This window comes from Oncorhynchus clarkii, unplaced genomic scaffold (genome assembly GCF_045791955.1).
Source record: "Oncorhynchus clarkii lewisi isolate Uvic-CL-2024 unplaced genomic scaffold, UVic_Ocla_1.0 unplaced_contig_358_pilon_pilon, whole genome shotgun sequence".
Lineage (NCBI taxonomy): Eukaryota > Metazoa > Chordata > Actinopteri > Salmoniformes > Salmonidae > Oncorhynchus > Oncorhynchus clarkii.
Window position 1 is genome coordinate 282,950 of NW_027257955.1, and position 19,816 is coordinate 302,765.

General features: G+C 43.6%; 1 protein-coding gene across 1 annotated transcript; it reads left to right on the plus strand.

The window, feature by feature from the left end:
* The first annotated feature begins 12,621 nt into the window (after positions 1-12,621).
* Positions 12,622-19,807, plus strand: LOC139394249 (zinc finger protein 391-like). The gene is made up of 2 exons (XM_071142275.1): positions 12,622-13,276; positions 19,011-19,807. The coding sequence occupies exons 1-2, from the start codon at positions 12,622-12,624 to the stop codon at positions 19,805-19,807; spliced, it is 1,452 nt and encodes a 483-aa protein (XP_070998376.1).
* Positions 19,808-19,816: the final 9 nt, after the last annotated feature.

The window sequence follows — 19,816 nt, forward strand, 5'->3', positions numbered from 1 at the left end:
ATCCCACTACTTTAACCCTAAAGGATTCTACACCATCCCACTACTTTAACCCTAAAGGATCCAACACCAGCCCTCTACTTTAACCCTAAAGGATCCAACACCAGCCCACTACTTTAACCCTATAGGATCCTACACCATCCCACTACTTTAACCCTATAGGATCCTACACCATCCCATCCCACTACTTTAACCCTATAGGATCCTACACCATCCCATCCCACTACTTTAACCCTATAGGATCCTACACCAGCCCATCCCACTACTTTAACCCTATAGGATCCTACACCATCCCATCCCACTACTTTAACCCTATAGGATCCTACACCATCCCACTACTGTAACCCTAAAGGATCCAACACCATCCCACTACTTTAACCCTAAAGGATCCTACACCATCCCACTACTTTAACCCTAAAGGATCCAACACCATCCCACTACTTTAACCCTAAAGGATCCTACACCATCCCACTACTTTAACTCTAAAGGATCCAACACCATCCCATCCCACTACTTTAACCCTAAATGATCCTACATCATCCCATACCACTACTTTAACCCTAAAGGATCCTACACCATCCCACTACTTTAACCCTAAAGGATCCAACACCATCCCACTACTTTAACCCTAAAGGATCCAACACCATCCCACTACTTTAACCCTAAAGGATCCTACACCATCCCACTACTTTAACCCTAAAGGATCCAACACCATCCCAGCCCATCTACTTTAACCCTAAAGGATCCTACACCATCCCACTACTTTAACCCTAAAGGATCCAACACCAGCCCATACCACTACTTTAACCCTAAAGGATCCTACACCATCCCACTACTTTAACCCTAAAGGATCCAACACCAGCCCACACCCACTACTTTAACCCTAAAGGATCCTACACCATTCCACTACTTTAACCCTAAATGATCCTACACCACCCCACTACTTTAACCCTATAGGATCCTACACCATCCCACTACTTTAACCCTATAGGATCCTGCACCATTCCACCACTTTAACCCTAAAGGATCCTACACCATCCCACTACTTTAACCCTATAGGATCCTACACCATCCCATCCCACTACTTTAACCCTATAGGATCCTACGCCATCCCATCCCACTACTTTAACCCTATAGGATCCAACACCATCCCATCCCACTACTTTAACCCTATAGGATCCTACACCATCCCACTACTTTAACCCTATAGGATCCAACACCATCCCATCCCATTACTTTAACCCTAAAGGATCCTACACCATCCCACTACTTTAACCCTAAAGGATCCAACACCATCCCAGCCCATCTACTTTAACCCTAAAGGATCCTACACCATCCCACTACTTTAACCCTAAAGTATCCAACACCATCCCAGCCCAATACTTTAACCCTAAAGGATCCAACACCATCCCATCCCACTACTTTAACCCTAAAGGATCCTACACCATCCCACTACTTTAACCCTAAATAAAGGATCCAACACCACCATCCCACTACTTTAACCCTAAAGGATCCAACACCATCCCATCCCACTACTTTAACCCTAAAGGATCCTACACCATCCACTACTTTAACCCTAAAGGATCCTACACCATCCCACTACTTTAACCCTAAAGGATTCTACACCATCCCACTACTTTAACCCTACCCTAAAGGATCCAACACCATCCCACTACTTTAACCCTATAGGATCCAACACCATCCCAACCCACTACTTTAACCCTAAAGGATCCTACACCATCCCACTACTTTAACCCTATAGGATCCTACACCATCCCACTACTTTAACCCTAAAGGATTCTACACCATCCCACTACTTTAACCCTAAAGGATCCAACACCAGCCCACTACTTTAACCCTAAAGGATCCAACACCAGCCCACTACTTTAACCCTAAAGGATCCTACACCATCCCACTACTTTAACCCTATAGGATCCTACACCATCCCACTACTTTAACCCTATAGGATCCTACACCATCCCACTACTTTAACCCTAAAGGATCCTACACCAGCCCACTACTTTGGCCCTATAGGATCCTACACCATCCCACTACTTTAACCCTAAAGGATCCTACACCATCCCACTACTTTAACCCTAAAGGATCCAACACCATCCCATCCCACTACTTTAATCCTAAAGGATCCTACACCATCCCACTACTTTATCCCTAAAGCATCCTACACCATCCCACTACTTTAACCCTAAAGGATCCTACACCAGCCCACTACTTTGGCCCTATAGGATCCTACACCATCCCACTACTTTAACCCTATAGGATCCTACACCATCCCACTACTTTAACCCTAAAGGATCCAACACCATCCCATCCCACTACTTTAACCCTAAAGGATCCTACACCATCCCATCCCACTACTTTAACCCTGAAGGATCCTACACCATCCCTCTACTGTAACCCTGAAGGATCCTACACCATCCCACTACTTTAACCCTAAAGGATCCAACACCATCCCATCCCACTACTTTAACCCTAAATGATCCTACATCATCCCATCCCACTACTTTAACCCTAAAGGATCCTACACCATCCCACTACTTTAACCCTATAGGATCCTACACCATCCCACTACTTTAACCCTAAAGGATCCAACACCATCCCACTACTTTAACCCTAAAGGATCCTACACCATCCCACTACTTTAACCCTAAAGGATCCAACACCATCCCTGCCCATCTACTTTAACCCTAAAGGATCCTACACCATCCCACTACTTTAACCCTAAAGGATCCAACACCAGCCCATACCACTACTTTAACCCTAAAGGATCCTACACCATCCCACTACTTTAACCCTAAATGATCCTACACCATCCCACTACTTTAACCCTATATGATCCTACACCATCCCACTACTTTAACCCTAAAGGATCCAACACCAGCCCACACCCACTACTTTAACCCTAAAGGATCCTACACCATTCCACTACTTTAACCCTAAATGATCCTACACCACCCCACTACTTTAACCCTATAGGATCCTACACCATCCCACTACTTTAACCCTATAGGATCCTGCACCATTCCACCACTTTAACCCTAAAGGATCCTACACCATCCCACTACTTTAACCCTAAAGGATCCTACACCATCCCACTACTTTAACCCTATAGGATCCTACACCATCCCATCCCACTACTTTAACCCTATAGGATCCTACACCATCCCACTACTTTAACCCTATAGGATCCTGCACCATTCCACCACTTTAACCCTAAAGGATCCTACACCATCCCATCCCACTACTTTAATCCTAAAGGATCCTACACCATCCCACTACTTTATCCCTAAAGCATCCTACCACCATCCCACCATCCCATTTACTAAAGGATTAACCCTACCCTAAAGGATCCTACACCATCCCATCCCACTACTTTTACCCTATAGGATCCTACACCAGCCCATCCCACTACTTTAACCCTATAGGATCCTACACCATCCCATCCCACTACTTTAACCCTATAGGATCCTACACCATCCCACACCACTTTAACCCTATACCCCATCCCACTACTTTAACCCTATAGGATCCTACACCATCCCATCCCACTACTTTAACCCTATAGGATCCTACACCATCCCACTACTTTAACCCTAAAGGATCCTACACCATCCCACTACTTTAACCCTAAAGGATCCTACACCATCCCACTACTTTAACCCTAAAGGATCCTACACCATCCCACTACTTTAACCCTAAAGGATCCTACACCAACCCACTACTTTAACCCTAAAGGATCTTACACCAGCCCATACCACTACTTTAACCCAAAAGGATCCTGCACCATCCCACTACTTTAACCCTAAAGGATCCAACACCATCCCATCCCACTACTTTAACCCTAAAGGATCCAACACCAGCCCACTACTTTAACTCTAAAGGATCCAACACCATCCACTATTTTAACCCTAAAGGATCCTACACCATCCCACTACGTTAACCCTAAATGATTCTACACCATCCCACTACTTTAACCCTAAAGGATCCAACACCATCCCACTACTTTAACCCTATAGGATCCAACACCATCCCAACCCACTACTTTAACCCTAAAGGATCCTACACCATCCCACTACTTTAACCCTATAGGATCCTACACCATCCCACTACTTTAACCCTAAAGGATTCTACACCATCCCACTACTTTAACCCTAAAGGATCCAACACCAGCCCACTACTTTAACCCTAAAGGATCCAACACCAGCCCACTACTTTAACCCTATAGGATCCTACACCATCCCACTACACCCTATAGGATCCTACACCATCCCATCCCACTACTTTAACCCTATAGGATCCTACACCATCCCATCCCACTACTTTAACCCTATAGGATCCTACACCATCCCATCCCACTACTTTAACCCTATAGGATCCTACACCAACTACTTTAACTATAGGATCCTACACCATCCCACTACTTTAATAACTCTAAAGGATCCAACACCATCCCATCCCACTACTTTAACCCTAAATGATCCTACATCATCCCATACCACTACTTTAACCCTAAAGGATCCTACACCATCCCACTACTTTAACCCTATAGGATCCTACACCATCCCATCCCACTACTTTAACTATAGGATCCTACACCATCCCACTACTGTAACCCTAAAGGATCCAACACCATCCCACTACTTTAACCCTAAAGGATCCTACACCATCCCACTACTTTAACCCTAAAGGATCCAACACCATCCCACTACTTTAACCCTAAAGGATCCTACACCATCCCACTACTTTAACTCTAAAGGATCCAACACCATCCCATCCCACTACTTTAACCCTAAATGACACATCATCCCATACCACTACTTTAACCCTAAAGGATCCTACACCATCCCACTACTTTAACCCTAAAGGATCCAACACCATCCCACTACTTTAACCCTAAAGGATCCTACACCATCCCACTACTTTAACCCTAAAGGATCCAACACCATCCCAGCCCATCTACTTTAACCCTAAAGGATCCTACACCATCCCACTACTTTAACCCTAAAGGATCCAACACCAGCCCATACCACTACTTTAACCCTAAAGGATCCTACACCATCCCACTACTTTAACCCTAAATGATCCTACACCATCCCACTACTTTAACCCTAAAGGATCCAACACCAGCCCACACCCACTACTTTAACCCTAAAGGATCCTACACCATTCCACTACTTTAACCCTAAATGATCCTGCACCACCCCACTACTTTAACCCTATAGGATCCTACACCATCCCACTACTTTAACCCTATAGGATCCTGCACCATTCCACCACTTTAACCCTAAAGGATCCTACACCATCCCACTACTTTAACCCTATAGGATCCTACACCATCCCATCCCACTACTTTAACCCTATAGGATCCTACGCCATCCCATCCCACTACTTTAACCCTATAGGATCCAACACCATCCCATCCCACTACTTTAACCCTATAGGATCCTACACCATCCCACTACTTTAACCCTATAGGATCCAACACCATCCCAGCCCATCTACTTTAACCCTAAAGGATCCTACACCATCCCACTACTTTAACCCTAAAGGATCCAACACCAGCCCATACCACTACTTTAACCCTAAAGGATCCTACACCATCCCACTACTTTAACCCTAAATTATCCTACACCATCCCACTACTTTAACCCTAAAGGATCCAACACCATCCCATCCCACTACTTTAACCCTAAAGGATCCAACACCATCCACTACTTTAACCCTAAAGGATCCTACACCATCCCACTACGTTAACCCTAAATGATTCTACACCATCCCACTACTTTAACCCTAAAGGATTCTACACCATCCCACTACTTTAACCCTATAGGATCCAACACCATCCCAACCCACTACTTTAACCCTAAAGGATCCTACACCATCCCACTACTTTAACCCTATAGGATCCTACACCATCCCACTACTTTAACCCTAAAGGATTCTACACCATCCCACTACTTTAACCCTAAAGGATCCAACACCAGCCCACTACTTTAACCCTAAAGGATACAACACCAGCCCACTACTTTAACCCTAAAGGATCCTACACCATCCCACTACTTTAACCCTATAGGATCCTACACCATCCCACTACTTTAACCCTAAAGGATCCTACACCAGCCCACTACTTTGGCCCTATAGGATCCTACACCATCCCACTACTTTAACCCTAAAGGATCCTACACCATCCCACTACTTTAACCCTAAAGGATCCAACACCATCCCATCCCACTACTTTAATCCTAAAGGATCCTACACCATCCCACTACTTTATCCCTAAAGCATCCTACACCATCCCACTACTTTAACCCTAAAGGATCCTACACCAGCCCACTACTTTGGCCCTATAGGATCCTACACCATCCCACTACTTTAACCCTATAGGATCCTACACCATCCCACTACTTTAACCCTAAAGGATCCAACACCATCCCATCCCACTACTTTAACCCTAAAGGATCCTACACCATCCCATCCCACTACTTTAACCCTGAAGGATCCTACACCATCCCTCTACTGTAACCCTGAAGGATCCTACACCATCCCACTACTTTAACCCTAAAGGATCCAACACCATCCCATCCCACTACTTTAACCCTAAATGATCCTACATCATCCCATCCCACTACTTTAACCCTAAAGGATCCTACACCATCCCACTACTTTAACCCTATAGGATCCTACACCATCCCACTACTTTAACCCTAAAGGATCCAACACCATCCCACTACTTTAACCCTAAAGGATCCTACACCATCCCACTACTTTAACCCTAAAGGATCCAACACCATCCCTGCCCATCTACTTTAACCCTAAAGGATCCTACACCATCCCACTACTTTAACCCTAAAGGATCCAACACCAGCCCATACCACTACTTTAACCCTAAAGGATCCTACACCATCCCACTACTTTAACCCTAAATGATCCTACACCATCCCACTACTTTAACCCTATATGATCCTACACCATCCCACTACTTTAACCCTAAAGGATCCAACACCAGCCCACACCCACTACTTTAACCCTAAAGGATCCTACACCATTCCACTACTTTAACCCTAAATGATCCTACACCACCCCACTACTTTAACCCTATAGGATCCTACACCATCCCACTACTTTAACCCTATAGGATCCTGCACCATTCCACCACTTTAACCCTAAAGGATCCTACACCATCCCACTACTTTAACCCTAAAGGATCCTACACCATCCCACTACTTTAACCCTATAGGATCCTACACCATCCCATCCCACTACTTTAACCCTATAGGATCCTACGCCATCCCATCCCACTACTTTAACCCTATAGGATCCTACACCATCCCATCCCACTACTTTAACCCTATAGGATCCTACACCATCCCATCCCACTACTTTAACCCTAAAGGATCCTACACCATCCCACTACTTTAACCCTATAGGATCCTGCACCATTCCACCACTTTAACCCTAAAGGATCCTACACCATCCCACTACTTTAACCCTATAGGATCCTACACCATCCCATCCCACTACTTTAACCCTATAGGATCCTACGCCATCCCATCCCACTACTTTAACCCTATAGGATCCTACGCCATCCCATCCCACTACTTTAACCCTATAGGATCCAACACCATCCCATCCCACCACTTTAACCCTAAAGGATCCTACACCATCCCACTACTTTAACCCTATAGGATCCTACACCATCCCATCCCACTACTTTAACCCTATAGGATCCTACGCCATCCCATCCCACTACTTTAACCCTATAGGATCCAACACCATCCCATACCACTACTTTAACCCTAAAGGATCCTACACCATCCCACTACTTTAACCCTAAAGGATCCAACACCATCCCACTACTTTAACCCTAAAGGATCCTACACCATCCCACTACTTTAACCCTAAAGGATCCAACACCATCCCAGCCCATCTACTTTAACCCTAAAGGATCCTACACCATCCCACTACTTTAACCCTAAAGGATCCAACACCAGCCCATACCACTACTTTAACCCTAAAGGATCCTACACCATCCCACTACTTTAACCCTAAATGATCCTACACCATCCCACTACTTTAACCCTAAAGGATCCAACACCAGCCCACACCCACTACTTTAACCCTAAAGGATCCTACACCATTCCACTACTTTAACCCTAAATGATCCTGCACCACCCCACTACTTTAACCCTATAGGATCCTACACCATCCCACTACTTTAACCCTATAGGATCCTGCACCATTCCACCACTTTAACCCTAAAGGATCCTACACCATCCCACTACTTTAACCCTATAGGATCCTACACCATCCCATCCCACTACTTTAACCCTATAGGATCCTACGCCATCCCATCCCACTACTTTAACCCTATAGGATCCAACACCATCCCATCCCACTACTTTAACCCTATAGGATCCTACACCATCCCACTACTTTAACCCTATAGGATCCAACACCATCCCAGCCCATCTACTTTAACCCTAAAGGATCCTACACCATCCCACTACTTTAACCCTAAAGGATCCAACACCAGCCCATACCACTACTTTAACCCTAAAGGATCCTACACCATCCCACTACTTTAACCCTAAATTATCCTACACCATCCCACTACTTTAACCCTAAAGGATCCAACACCATCCCATCCCACTACTTTAACCCTAAAGGATCCAACACCATCCACTACTTTAACCCTAAAGGATCCTACACCATCCCACTACGTTAACCCTAAATGATTCTACACCATCCCACTACTTTAACCCTAAAGGATTCTACACCATCCCACTACTTTAACCCTATAGGATCCAACACCATCCCAACCCACTACTTTAACCCTAAAGGATCCTACACCATCCCACTACTTTAACCCTATAGGATCCTACACCATCCCACTACTTTAACCCTAAAGGATTCTACACCATCCCACTACTTTAACCCTAAAGGATCCAACACCAGCCCACTACTTTAACCCTAAAGGATACAACACCAGCCCACTACTTTAACCCTAAAGGATCCTACACCATCCCACTACTTTAACCCTATAGGATCCTACACCATCCCACTACTTTAACCCTAAAGGATCCTACACCAGCCCACTACTTTGGCCCTATAGGATCCTACACCATCCCACTACTTTAACCCTAAAGGATCCTACACCATCCCACTACTTTAACCCTAAAGGATCCAACACCATCCCATCCCACTACTTTAATCCTAAAGGATCCTACACCATCCCACTACTTTATCCCTAAAGCATCCTACACCATCCCACTACTTTAACCCTAAAGGATCCTACACCAGCCCACTACTTTGGCCCTATAGGATCCTACACCATCCCACTACTTTAACCCTATAGGATCCTACACCATCCCACTACTTTAACCCTAAAGGATCCAACACCATCCCATCCCACTACTTTAACCCTAAAGGATCCTACACCATCCCATCCCACTACTTTAACCCTGAAGGATCCTACACCATCCCTCTACTGTAACCCTGAAGGATCCTACACCATCCCACTACTTTAACCCTAAAGGATCCAACACCATCCCATCCCACTACTTTAACCCTAAATGATCCTACATCATCCCATCCCACTACTTTAACCCTAAAGGATCCTACACCATCCCACTACTTTAACCCTATAGGATCCTACACCATCCCACTACTTTAACCCTAAAGGATCCAACACCATCCCACTACTTTAACCCTAAAGGATCCTACACCATCCCACTACTTTAACCCTAAAGGATCCAACACCATCCCTGCCCATCTACTTTAACCCTAAAGGATCCTACACCATCCCACTACTTTAACCCTAAAGGATCCAACACCAGCCCATACCACTACTTTAACCCTAAAGGATCCTACACCATCCCACTACTTTAACCCTAAATGATCCTACACCATCCCACTACTTTAACCCTATATGATCCTACACCATCCCACTACTTTAACCCTAAAGGATCCAACACCAGCCCACACCCACTACTTTAACCCTAAAGGATCCTACACCATTCCACTACTTTAACCCTAAATGATCCTACACCACCCCACTACTTTAACCCTATAGGATCCTACACCATCCCACTACTTTAACCCTATAGGATCCTGCACCATTCCACCACTTTAACCCTAAAGGATCCTACACCATCCCACTACTTTAACCCTAAAGGATCCTACACCATCCCACTACTTTAACCCTATAGGATCCTACACCATCCCATCCCACTACTTTAACCCTATAGGATCCTACGCCATCCCATCCCACTACTTTAACCCTATAGGATCCTACACCATCCCATCCCACTACTTTAACCCTATAGGATCCTACACCATCCCATCCCACTACTTTAACCCTAAAGGATCCTACACCATCCCACTACTTTAACCCTATAGGATCCTGCACCATTCCACCACTTTAACCCTAAAGGATCCTACACCATCCCACTACTTTAACCCTATAGGATCCTACACCATCCCATCCCACTACTTTAACCCTATAGGATCCTACGCCATCCCATCCCACTACTTTAACCCTATAGGATCCAACACCATCCCATCCCACTACTTTAACCCTATAGGATCCTACACCATCCCACTACTTTAACCCTATAGGATCCAACACCATCCCGTCCCATTACTTTAACCCTAAAGGATCCTACACCATCCCACTACTTTAACCCTAAAGGATCCAACACCATCCCAGCCCATCTACTTTAACCCTAAAGGATCCTACACCATCCCACTACTTTAACCCTAAAGGATCCAACACCAGCCCATACCACTACTTTAACCCTAAAGGATTCTACACCATCCCACTACTTTAACCCTAAAGTATCCAACACCATCCCAGCCCAATACTTTAACCCTAAAGGATCCAACACTATCCCATCCCACTACTTTAACCCTAAAGGATCCTACACCATCCCACTACTTTAACCCTAAAGGATCCTACACCATCCCACTACTTTAACCCTAAATTATCCTACACCATCCCACTACTTTAACCCTAAAGGATCCAACACCACCCCACTACTTTAACCCTATAGGATCCTACACCATCCCACTACTTTAACCCTATAGGATCCTACACCATCCCATCCCACTACTTTAACCCTATAGGATCCTACACCATCCCATCCCACTACTTTAACCCTATAGGATCCTACACCATCCCACTACTTTAACCCTAAAGGATCCTACACCATCCCACTACTTTAACCCTATAGGATCCTACACCAGCCCACCACTTTAACCCTATAGGATCCAACACCATCCCATCCCACTACTTTAACCCTAAAGGATCCTACACCATCCCACTACTTTAACCCTAAAGGATCCAACACCATCCCAGCCCATCTACTTTAACCCTAAAGGATCCTACACCATCCCACTACTTTAACCCTAAAGGATCCAACACCAGCCCATCCCACTACTTTAACCCTAAATGATCCTACACCATCCCACTACTTTAACCCTATAGGATCCTACACCATCCCACTACTTTAACCCTATAGGATCCTGCACCATCCCACCACTTTAACCCTAAAGGATCCTACACCATCCCACTACTTTAACCCTAAAGTATCCAACACCATCCCAGCCCACTACTTTAACCCTAAAGGATCCAACACCATCCCATCCCACTACTTTAACCCTAAAGGATCCTACACCATCCCACTACTTTATCCCTAAAGCATCCTACACCATCCCACTACTTTAACCCTAAAGGATCCAACACCACCCCACTACTTTAACCCTAAAGGATCCTACACCAGCCCACTACTTTAACCCTAAAGGATCCTACACCAGCCCACTACTTTAACCCTAAAGGATCCTACACCATCCCACTACTTTAACCCTATAGGATCCTACACCATCCCATCCCACTACTTTAACCCTATAGGATCCTACACCATCCCATCCCACTACTTTAACCATAAAGGATCCTACACCATCCCACTACTTTAACCCTAAAGGATCCTACACCATCCCACTACTTCAACCCTATAGGATCCAACACCATCCCATCCCACTACTTTAACCCTATAGGATCCTACACCATCCCACTACTTTAACCCTATAGGATCCTACACCAACCCACTACTTTAACCCGAAAGGATCCTACTCCAGGTAGGATGGAACCTCTACTCTCTCAAAACCAAAAAAGAAAGGCTAGAGAAGAGATCATTTATTGATGTAAACACAAACGCCTAGCAACCCAAAGGTTGTGAGTTCGAATCACAGTCAACTTTTCAACTACTTACATTTTTTTTGCTACTTTACAACTGCTTAGCATGTTAGCTAACCCTTCCCCAATCCCCTTTAACCTAACTCCTACATTTAACCTTTAACCCCTAGCCTAGCTAACGTTAGCCACCTAGCTGCTTAGCATGTTAGCAAAACCCTTCCCCAATCCCCTTTAACCTAACTCCTACATGTGACCTTAACCCCTAGCCTAGCTAACATTAGCCACCTAGCTAGAATTCGTAACATATCATTATAATAAATAAAAAAAATTGTAACATATAGTTTGTTTTGCAAATTCATAACAAATTTGTAACATATAATACAAATTGTGATTTAATAACACATACTAAATGGATGATTGGCATCCACAAAGTAATACTCGGCAAACATAACATTCAGGCCAATGGGGACGAGCTTTACACCACTCGGGCCAATGGGAACGAACTTTACACCACTCGGGCCAATGGGGACGAGCTTTATATCACTCGGGCCAATGGGGACGAGCTTTATACCACTCAGGCCAATGGGGACGAGCTTTACACCACTCAGGCCAATGGGGACGAGCTTTACACCACTCAGGCCAATGGGAACGAGCTTTACACCACTCAGGCCAATGGGGACGAGCTTTACACCACTCAGGCCAATGGGGACGAGCTTTACACCACTCAGGCCAATGGGGACGAGCTTTATACCACTCAGGCCAATGGGGACGAGCTTTATACCACTCCGGCCAATGGGGACGAGCTTTATACCACTCAGGCCAACGCTCCACAGTCCAATGGCGGTGAGCTTTATACCACTCCAGCCAACGCTCCACAGTCCAATGGGGACGAGCTTTACACCACTCAGGCCAACGCTCCACAGTCCAATGGGAACGAGCTTTACACCACTCAGGCCAACGCTCCACAGTCCAATGGGAACGAGCTTTACACCACTCAGGCCAACGCTCCACAGTCCAATGGCGGTGAGCTTTACACCACTCCAGCCAACGGTCCACAGTCCAATGGCGGTGAGCTTTACACCACTCCAGCCGACGCTTGGCATTGAGCATGGTGATCTTAGCCTTGTGTGCGGCTGCTCGGCCATGGAAACCCTTTCATGGCGCTCCCTACGAACAGTTATTGTGTTGACCTTGCTTCCAGAGGCAGTTGGGAACTCAGTAGTGAGTGTTGCAATCGAGCACAGACGATTTTTATGTGCTACTCGCTTCAGCACTCTGCGGTCCCGTCCTGTGAGCTTGCGTGGCCTACCACTTCGCGGCTGAGCCATTGTTGCTCCAAGACGTTTCCACTTCACAATAACAGCACATACAGATGACCGGGGCAGCTCAAGCAGGGCAGAAATTTGAGCTCCTGTTCCTCTTATATCAGATCAACAGTGTAGTGGAGCTCCTGTTCCTCTTATATCAGATCAACAGTGTAGTGGAGCTCCTGTTCCTCTTATATCAGATCAACAGTATAGTGGAGCTTCTGTTCCTCTTATATCAGATCAACAGTATAGTGGAGCTCCTGTTCCTCTTATAGAATATCAGATTAACAGTATAGTGGACCTTCTGTTCCTCTTATATCAGATCAACAGTATAGTGGAGCTCCTGTTCCTCTTATAGCAGATCAACAGTATAGTGGAGCTCCTGTTCCTCTAAAATCAGATCAACAGTATAGTGGAGCTCCTGTTCCTCTTATATCAGATCAACAGTGTAGTGGAGCTCCTGTTCCTCTTATATCAGATCAACAGTATAGTGGAGCTTCTGTTCCTCTTATATCAGATCAACAGTATAGTGGAGCTCCTGTTCCTCTTATAGCAGATCAACAGTATAGTGGAGCTCCTGTTCCTCTTATATCAGATCAACAGTGTAGTGGATCAAATCAAATCAAATGTGTTTATATAGCCCTTCGTACATCAGCTGATATCTCAAAGTGCTGTACAGAAACCCAGCCTAAAACCCCAAACAGCAAGCAATGCAGGTGTAGAAGCACAGTGGCTAGGAAAAACTCCCTAGAAAGGCCAAAACCTAGGAAGAAACCTAGAGAGGAACCAGGCTATGTGGGGTGGCCAGTCCTCTTCTGGCTGTGCCGGGTGGAGATTATAACAGAACATGGCCAAGATGTTCAAATGTTCATAAATGACCAGCATGGTCCAATAATAATAAGGCAGAACAGTTGAAACTGGAGCAGCAGCACGGCCAGGTGGACTGGGGACAGCAAGGAGTCATCATGTCAGGTAGTCCTGAGGCATGGTCCTAGGGCTCAGGTCCTCCGATAGAGAGAATTAGAGAGACCACACTTAAATTCACACAGGACACCGAATAGGACAGGAGAGCTCCTTTTCCTCTAAAATCAGCAGATCAACAGTATAGTGGAGCTCCTGTTCCTCTAAAATCAGATCAACAGTATAGTGGAGCTCCTGTTCCTCTAAAATCAGATCAACAGTATAGTGGAGCTCCTGTTCCTCTTATAGCAGATCAACAGTATAGTGGAGCTCCTGTTCCTCTTATATCAGATCAACAGTATAGTGGAGCTCCTGTTCCTCTTATAGAATATCAGATTAACAGTATAGTGGACCTTCTGTTCCTCTTATATCAGATCAACAGTATAGTGGAGCTCCTGTTCCTCTTATAGCAGATCAACAATATAGTGGAGCTCCTGTTCCTCTTATATCAGATCAACAGTATAGTGGAGCTCCTGTTCCTCTTATATCAGATCAACAGTATAGTGGAGCTTCTGTTCCTCTTATATCAGATCAACAGTATAGTGGAGCTCCTGTTCCTCTTATAGCAGATCAACAGTATAGTGGAGCTCCTGTTCCTCTTATATCAGATCAACAGTATAGTGGAGCTCCTGTTCCTCTTATATCAGATCAACAGTATAGTGGAGCTCCTGTTCCTCTTATAGAATATCAGATTAACTGTATAGTGGAGCTCCTAATATATAAACAGTACTGGCAAGAAGCTTGGTCACAAAAATCAGAAAAGCAGTCAAATTAAATTGTTTACCTTTGATGAGCTTCGGATGTTTTCACTCACGAGACTCCCAGTTAGACAACAAATGTTCATTTTTTTCCTTAAAGATTATTTTTTTAGCCGAAATACCTCCTTTTGTTGTTCACGTTTTGTTGAGAAATCCACCGGAAATTGCGGTCACGACAACGGCGAAAAAATGTACGAATTAGCTCCATAATATCGACAGAAACATGGCAACCGTTTTTTATAATCAATCCTCAAGGTGTTTTTCAAATATCTATTCGATAATATATCAACCGGGACAATTGGCTTTTCAGTAGGAGTGAGAGGAACAATGGCCGCCTTTGTCTATTACGCACAAATCACTCTGAGAGCCACCACCTGACCACTGACGCAATGTTGTCGTTCACGCTCATTTTTCTAAATAAAAGCCTGAAACTATGTCTAAAGGCTGTAGACACATTAGGGAAGCCATAGAAAAATCTGGTTGATATCCCTTTCAATGGTCAATAGGGATGCATAGGAACACAGATGTTTCAAAATAAGAGTTGCTTCCTGATTGGATTTTTCTCAGGCTTTCGCCTGCAATATTAGTTCTGTTATACTCACAGACAATATTTTTACAGTTTTGGAAACTTTAGAGTGTTTTCTATCCTAAGCTGTCAATTATATGCATATTCTAGCATCTGGTCCTGAGAAATAGCCTGTTTACTTTGGTAATATTATTTTTCCAAAAATGAAAATAGTTCCAAGATAGTTCCTAGCCCCAAGAGGTTAAGAAATACATAAATTCCATAAATGAACTTCATGATGCTGGTTGAGAGAACGCCAAGCGTGTGCAAAGCTGTCATGGTAACGGCTGGCTACTTTGAAGAATCTCAAATATAAAAGATATTTTGATTTGTTTAACACTTTTGTGGTTACTACATGATTCCATATGAGTTACTTCATAGTTTTGATGTCTTCACTATTATTCTACAATGTAGAAAATAGTCAAATGAAAACCCTTGAATGAGTAGGTGTTCTAAAACTTTTGACCGGTAGTGTGTGTATAGATAGTGTTGATGTCCCTAAACCGTATCGTACCGAACGGTCCTGTGGTGTCGCGGTATCGTACCGCACCGTGTGTTTCACGGTTCACAAAACTCACGGTTCTGTACGATACGGCACAGTGGTGTGACGGTACTAGAGGTCGACCGATTAATGGGAATGGGCGATTTAATTAGGGACGATTTCAAGTTTTCATAACAATCGTAAATCGGTATTTTTGGACACCGTTTTGGCCGATTTTATGATTTTAAAATATTTTTTTTACACCTTTATTTAATCTTTATTTAACGAGGCAAGTCAGTTAAGAACACATTCTTGTTTTCAATGATGGCCTAGGAACGGTATTTAGCTAGCTAGCATTAAACTTATCTTATAAAAAAACAATCAATCAATCATAATCACTAGTTAACTACACATGGTTGATGATATTACTAGATATTATCTAGCGTGTCCTGCGTTGCATATAATCGATGCAGTGTGTATCGTTGCTCCAATGTGTACCTAACCATAAACATCAATGCCTTTCTTAAAATCAATACACAGAAGTATATATTTTTAAACCTGCATATTTAGCTAAAAGAAATCCAGGTTAGCAGGCAATATTAACCAGGTGAAATTGTGTCACTTCTCTTGCGTTCATTGCACGCAGAGTCAGTGTATATGCAGCAGTTTGGGCCGCCTAATTTGCCAGAATTTTACGTAATTATGACATAACATTGAAGGTTGTGCAATGTAACAGCAATATTTAGACTTATGGATGCCACCCGTTCGATAAAATATGAAACGGTTCCGTATTTCACTGAAAGAATAAACGTCTTGTTTTCGAGATGATAGTTTCCGGATTCGACCATATTAATGACCTAAGGCTCGTATTTCTGTGTGTTATTATATTATAATTAAGTCTATGATTTGATAGAGCAGTCTGACTGAGCGGTGGTAGGCAGCAGCAGGGTCGTAAGCATTCATTCAAACAGCACTTTCCTGCGCTTTGCCAGAAGCTCTTCGCTGTGCTTCAAGCCAATCAACTCCCGAGATGAGGCTGGTGTAACCGATGTGAAATGGCTAGCTAGTTAGCGGGGTGCTAATAGAGTTTCAAACGTCACTCGCTCTGAGACTTGGAGTAGTTTTTCCCCCTTGCTCTGCATGGGTAACGCTGCTTTGAGGGTGGCTGTTGTCGTCGTGTTCCTGGTTCAAGCCCAGGTAGGAGCGAGGAGAGGGATGGAAGCTATACGGTTACACTGGCAATACTAAAGTGCCTATAAGAACATCCAATAGTCAAAGGTTAATGAAATACTAATGGTATAGAGAGAAATAGTCCTATAATTCCTATAATAACTACAACCTAAAACTTCTTACCTGGGAATATTGAAGACTCATGTTAAAAGGAACCACCAGCTTTCATATGTTCTGAGCAAGGAACTTAAACGTTAGCTTTCTTACATGGCACATATTGCACTTTTACTTTCTTCTCCAACACTTTGTTTTTGCATTATTTATACCAAATTGAACATGTTTCATTATTTATTTGAGGATAAATTGATTTTATTGATGTATTATATTAAGTTAAAATAAGTGTTCATTCAGTATTGTTGTAATTGTCATTACTACAAATCATTTTTTAAAATTTAAATCAGCCGATTAATCGGTATCGGCTTTTTTTTGGGGTCCTCCAATAATCGGTATGAAAAATCATAATCGGTCGACCTCTACTATATAGCCTAGAAACCTGGTTAAACTATCATTATGACATCATGGATGAATTCTAGAATATACTATATAGCCTAGAAACCTGGTTAAACTATCATTATGACATCATGGATGCATTCTAGACGGTTTTGATACATCCATAAAATAAATGCCCGAGATCTGTAATTTGTATTTAGATTTTCCATTTATTATAACAGTAATAGTTTATTTATTATAATAGTAAACATGGGTAGCTTGAATTCCCAGAGTTCCTCTGTCCAGTATCTGTGTTCTTTTGCCAATCTTAATTTATTTTATTTTATTGGCCAGTCTGAGATATGGCTTTTTCTTTGCAACTCTGCCTCGAAGGCCAGCATTGTTGAGACTGGTGTTTTGACATTGTCAAGGTACTGGAGTGGCCATCACAAAGCCCTGACCTCAATCCCATAGAAAGTTTGTGGGCAGAACTGAAAAAGCGTGTGTGAGCAAGGAGGCCTTTACAAACCTGACTCCGTTACACCAGCTCTGTCAAGAGGAATGGGCAAAAATTCACCCAACTTATTGTGGGAAGCTTGTGGAAGGCGACCTGAAACATTTGACCCAAGTTAAACAATTTAAATGCAATTCTACCAAATACCAATTGAGTGTGTGTAAACTTCTGACCCACTGGGAATGTGATGAAAGAAATAAAACCTGAAATAAATAATTCTCTACTATTATTCTGACATTTCACATTCATAAAAATAAAGTGGTGATCCTAACTGACCTAAAACAGGGAATTTTTACTAGGATTAAAATGTCAGGAATTGTGAAAAACTGAGTTTACACGCCTTAGCCAAATACATTTAAACATCCGACTTCTTCAACTATATGGCAATTGTGCGGCAATTTTAGCGACAGAGTCGTCTGGCACACTGGGTTTCAGCAACTGTAATAACTTTCTCGTTCCTCATCGATGTTACTTCTCATGTGATTTAAAAATACAACAAATAAACATATAATCTGCTGTTGTCCTTTAACCATCTGTCTGACTTTGTCGTTCACACAGGAGAGAGACGGGACCGCCGTGGATCCTCTGGGGAGCCTCAACGACATCACGATGCTGACGAGGCAGAGAAGAGTCGCTCCGCATCCAGATCAGAACACCTCAAGAAACACCAGCGGAGACCCAAAACGAAAACTCACCGCTGCTCTGACTGTGGGAAGAGTTACTTAAGATCAGATTCACTGAAACTACACCAGAGAAGTCACACTGGAGAGAAACCTTTTTGCTGCTCTGACTGTGGGAAGAAATTCACCTCCTCGGCAGACCTTAAAAGACATCAGAGAATCCACACAGGAGAGAAACCTTTTAGCTGCTCTGACTGTGGAAAGAGTTTTGTTTCGTCAGGACATTTAAAATCTCACCAGAGAACACACAAAGTAGAGAAACCCTATAGCTGTACTCAATGTGGGAAGAGTTTTACTCACTCAAGCAGCTTGATAGTACACCAGAGAACACACACAGGAGAGAAACCTTATAACTGTGATCAATGTGGGAAGAGTTTTCTTTCATCTGGTCGTCTGACAATACACCAGAGAACACACACAGGAGAGAAACCTTACAGCTGTGATCAGTGTGGGAAGAGTTTTACTACATCTAGCCAGCTGACTTTGCACCAGAGAACACACACAGGACAGAATCCTTATAGCTGTACTCAATGTGGGAAGAGTTTTACTCAGTCAAACAGCCTGGTATCACATCAGAGAACACACACAGGAGAGAAACCTCATAGCTGTGATCAATGTGACAAGAGATACTCTGATAAAAGATCTCTGATTAAACATCAGAAAATACATAGTTGAAGGAGTTGT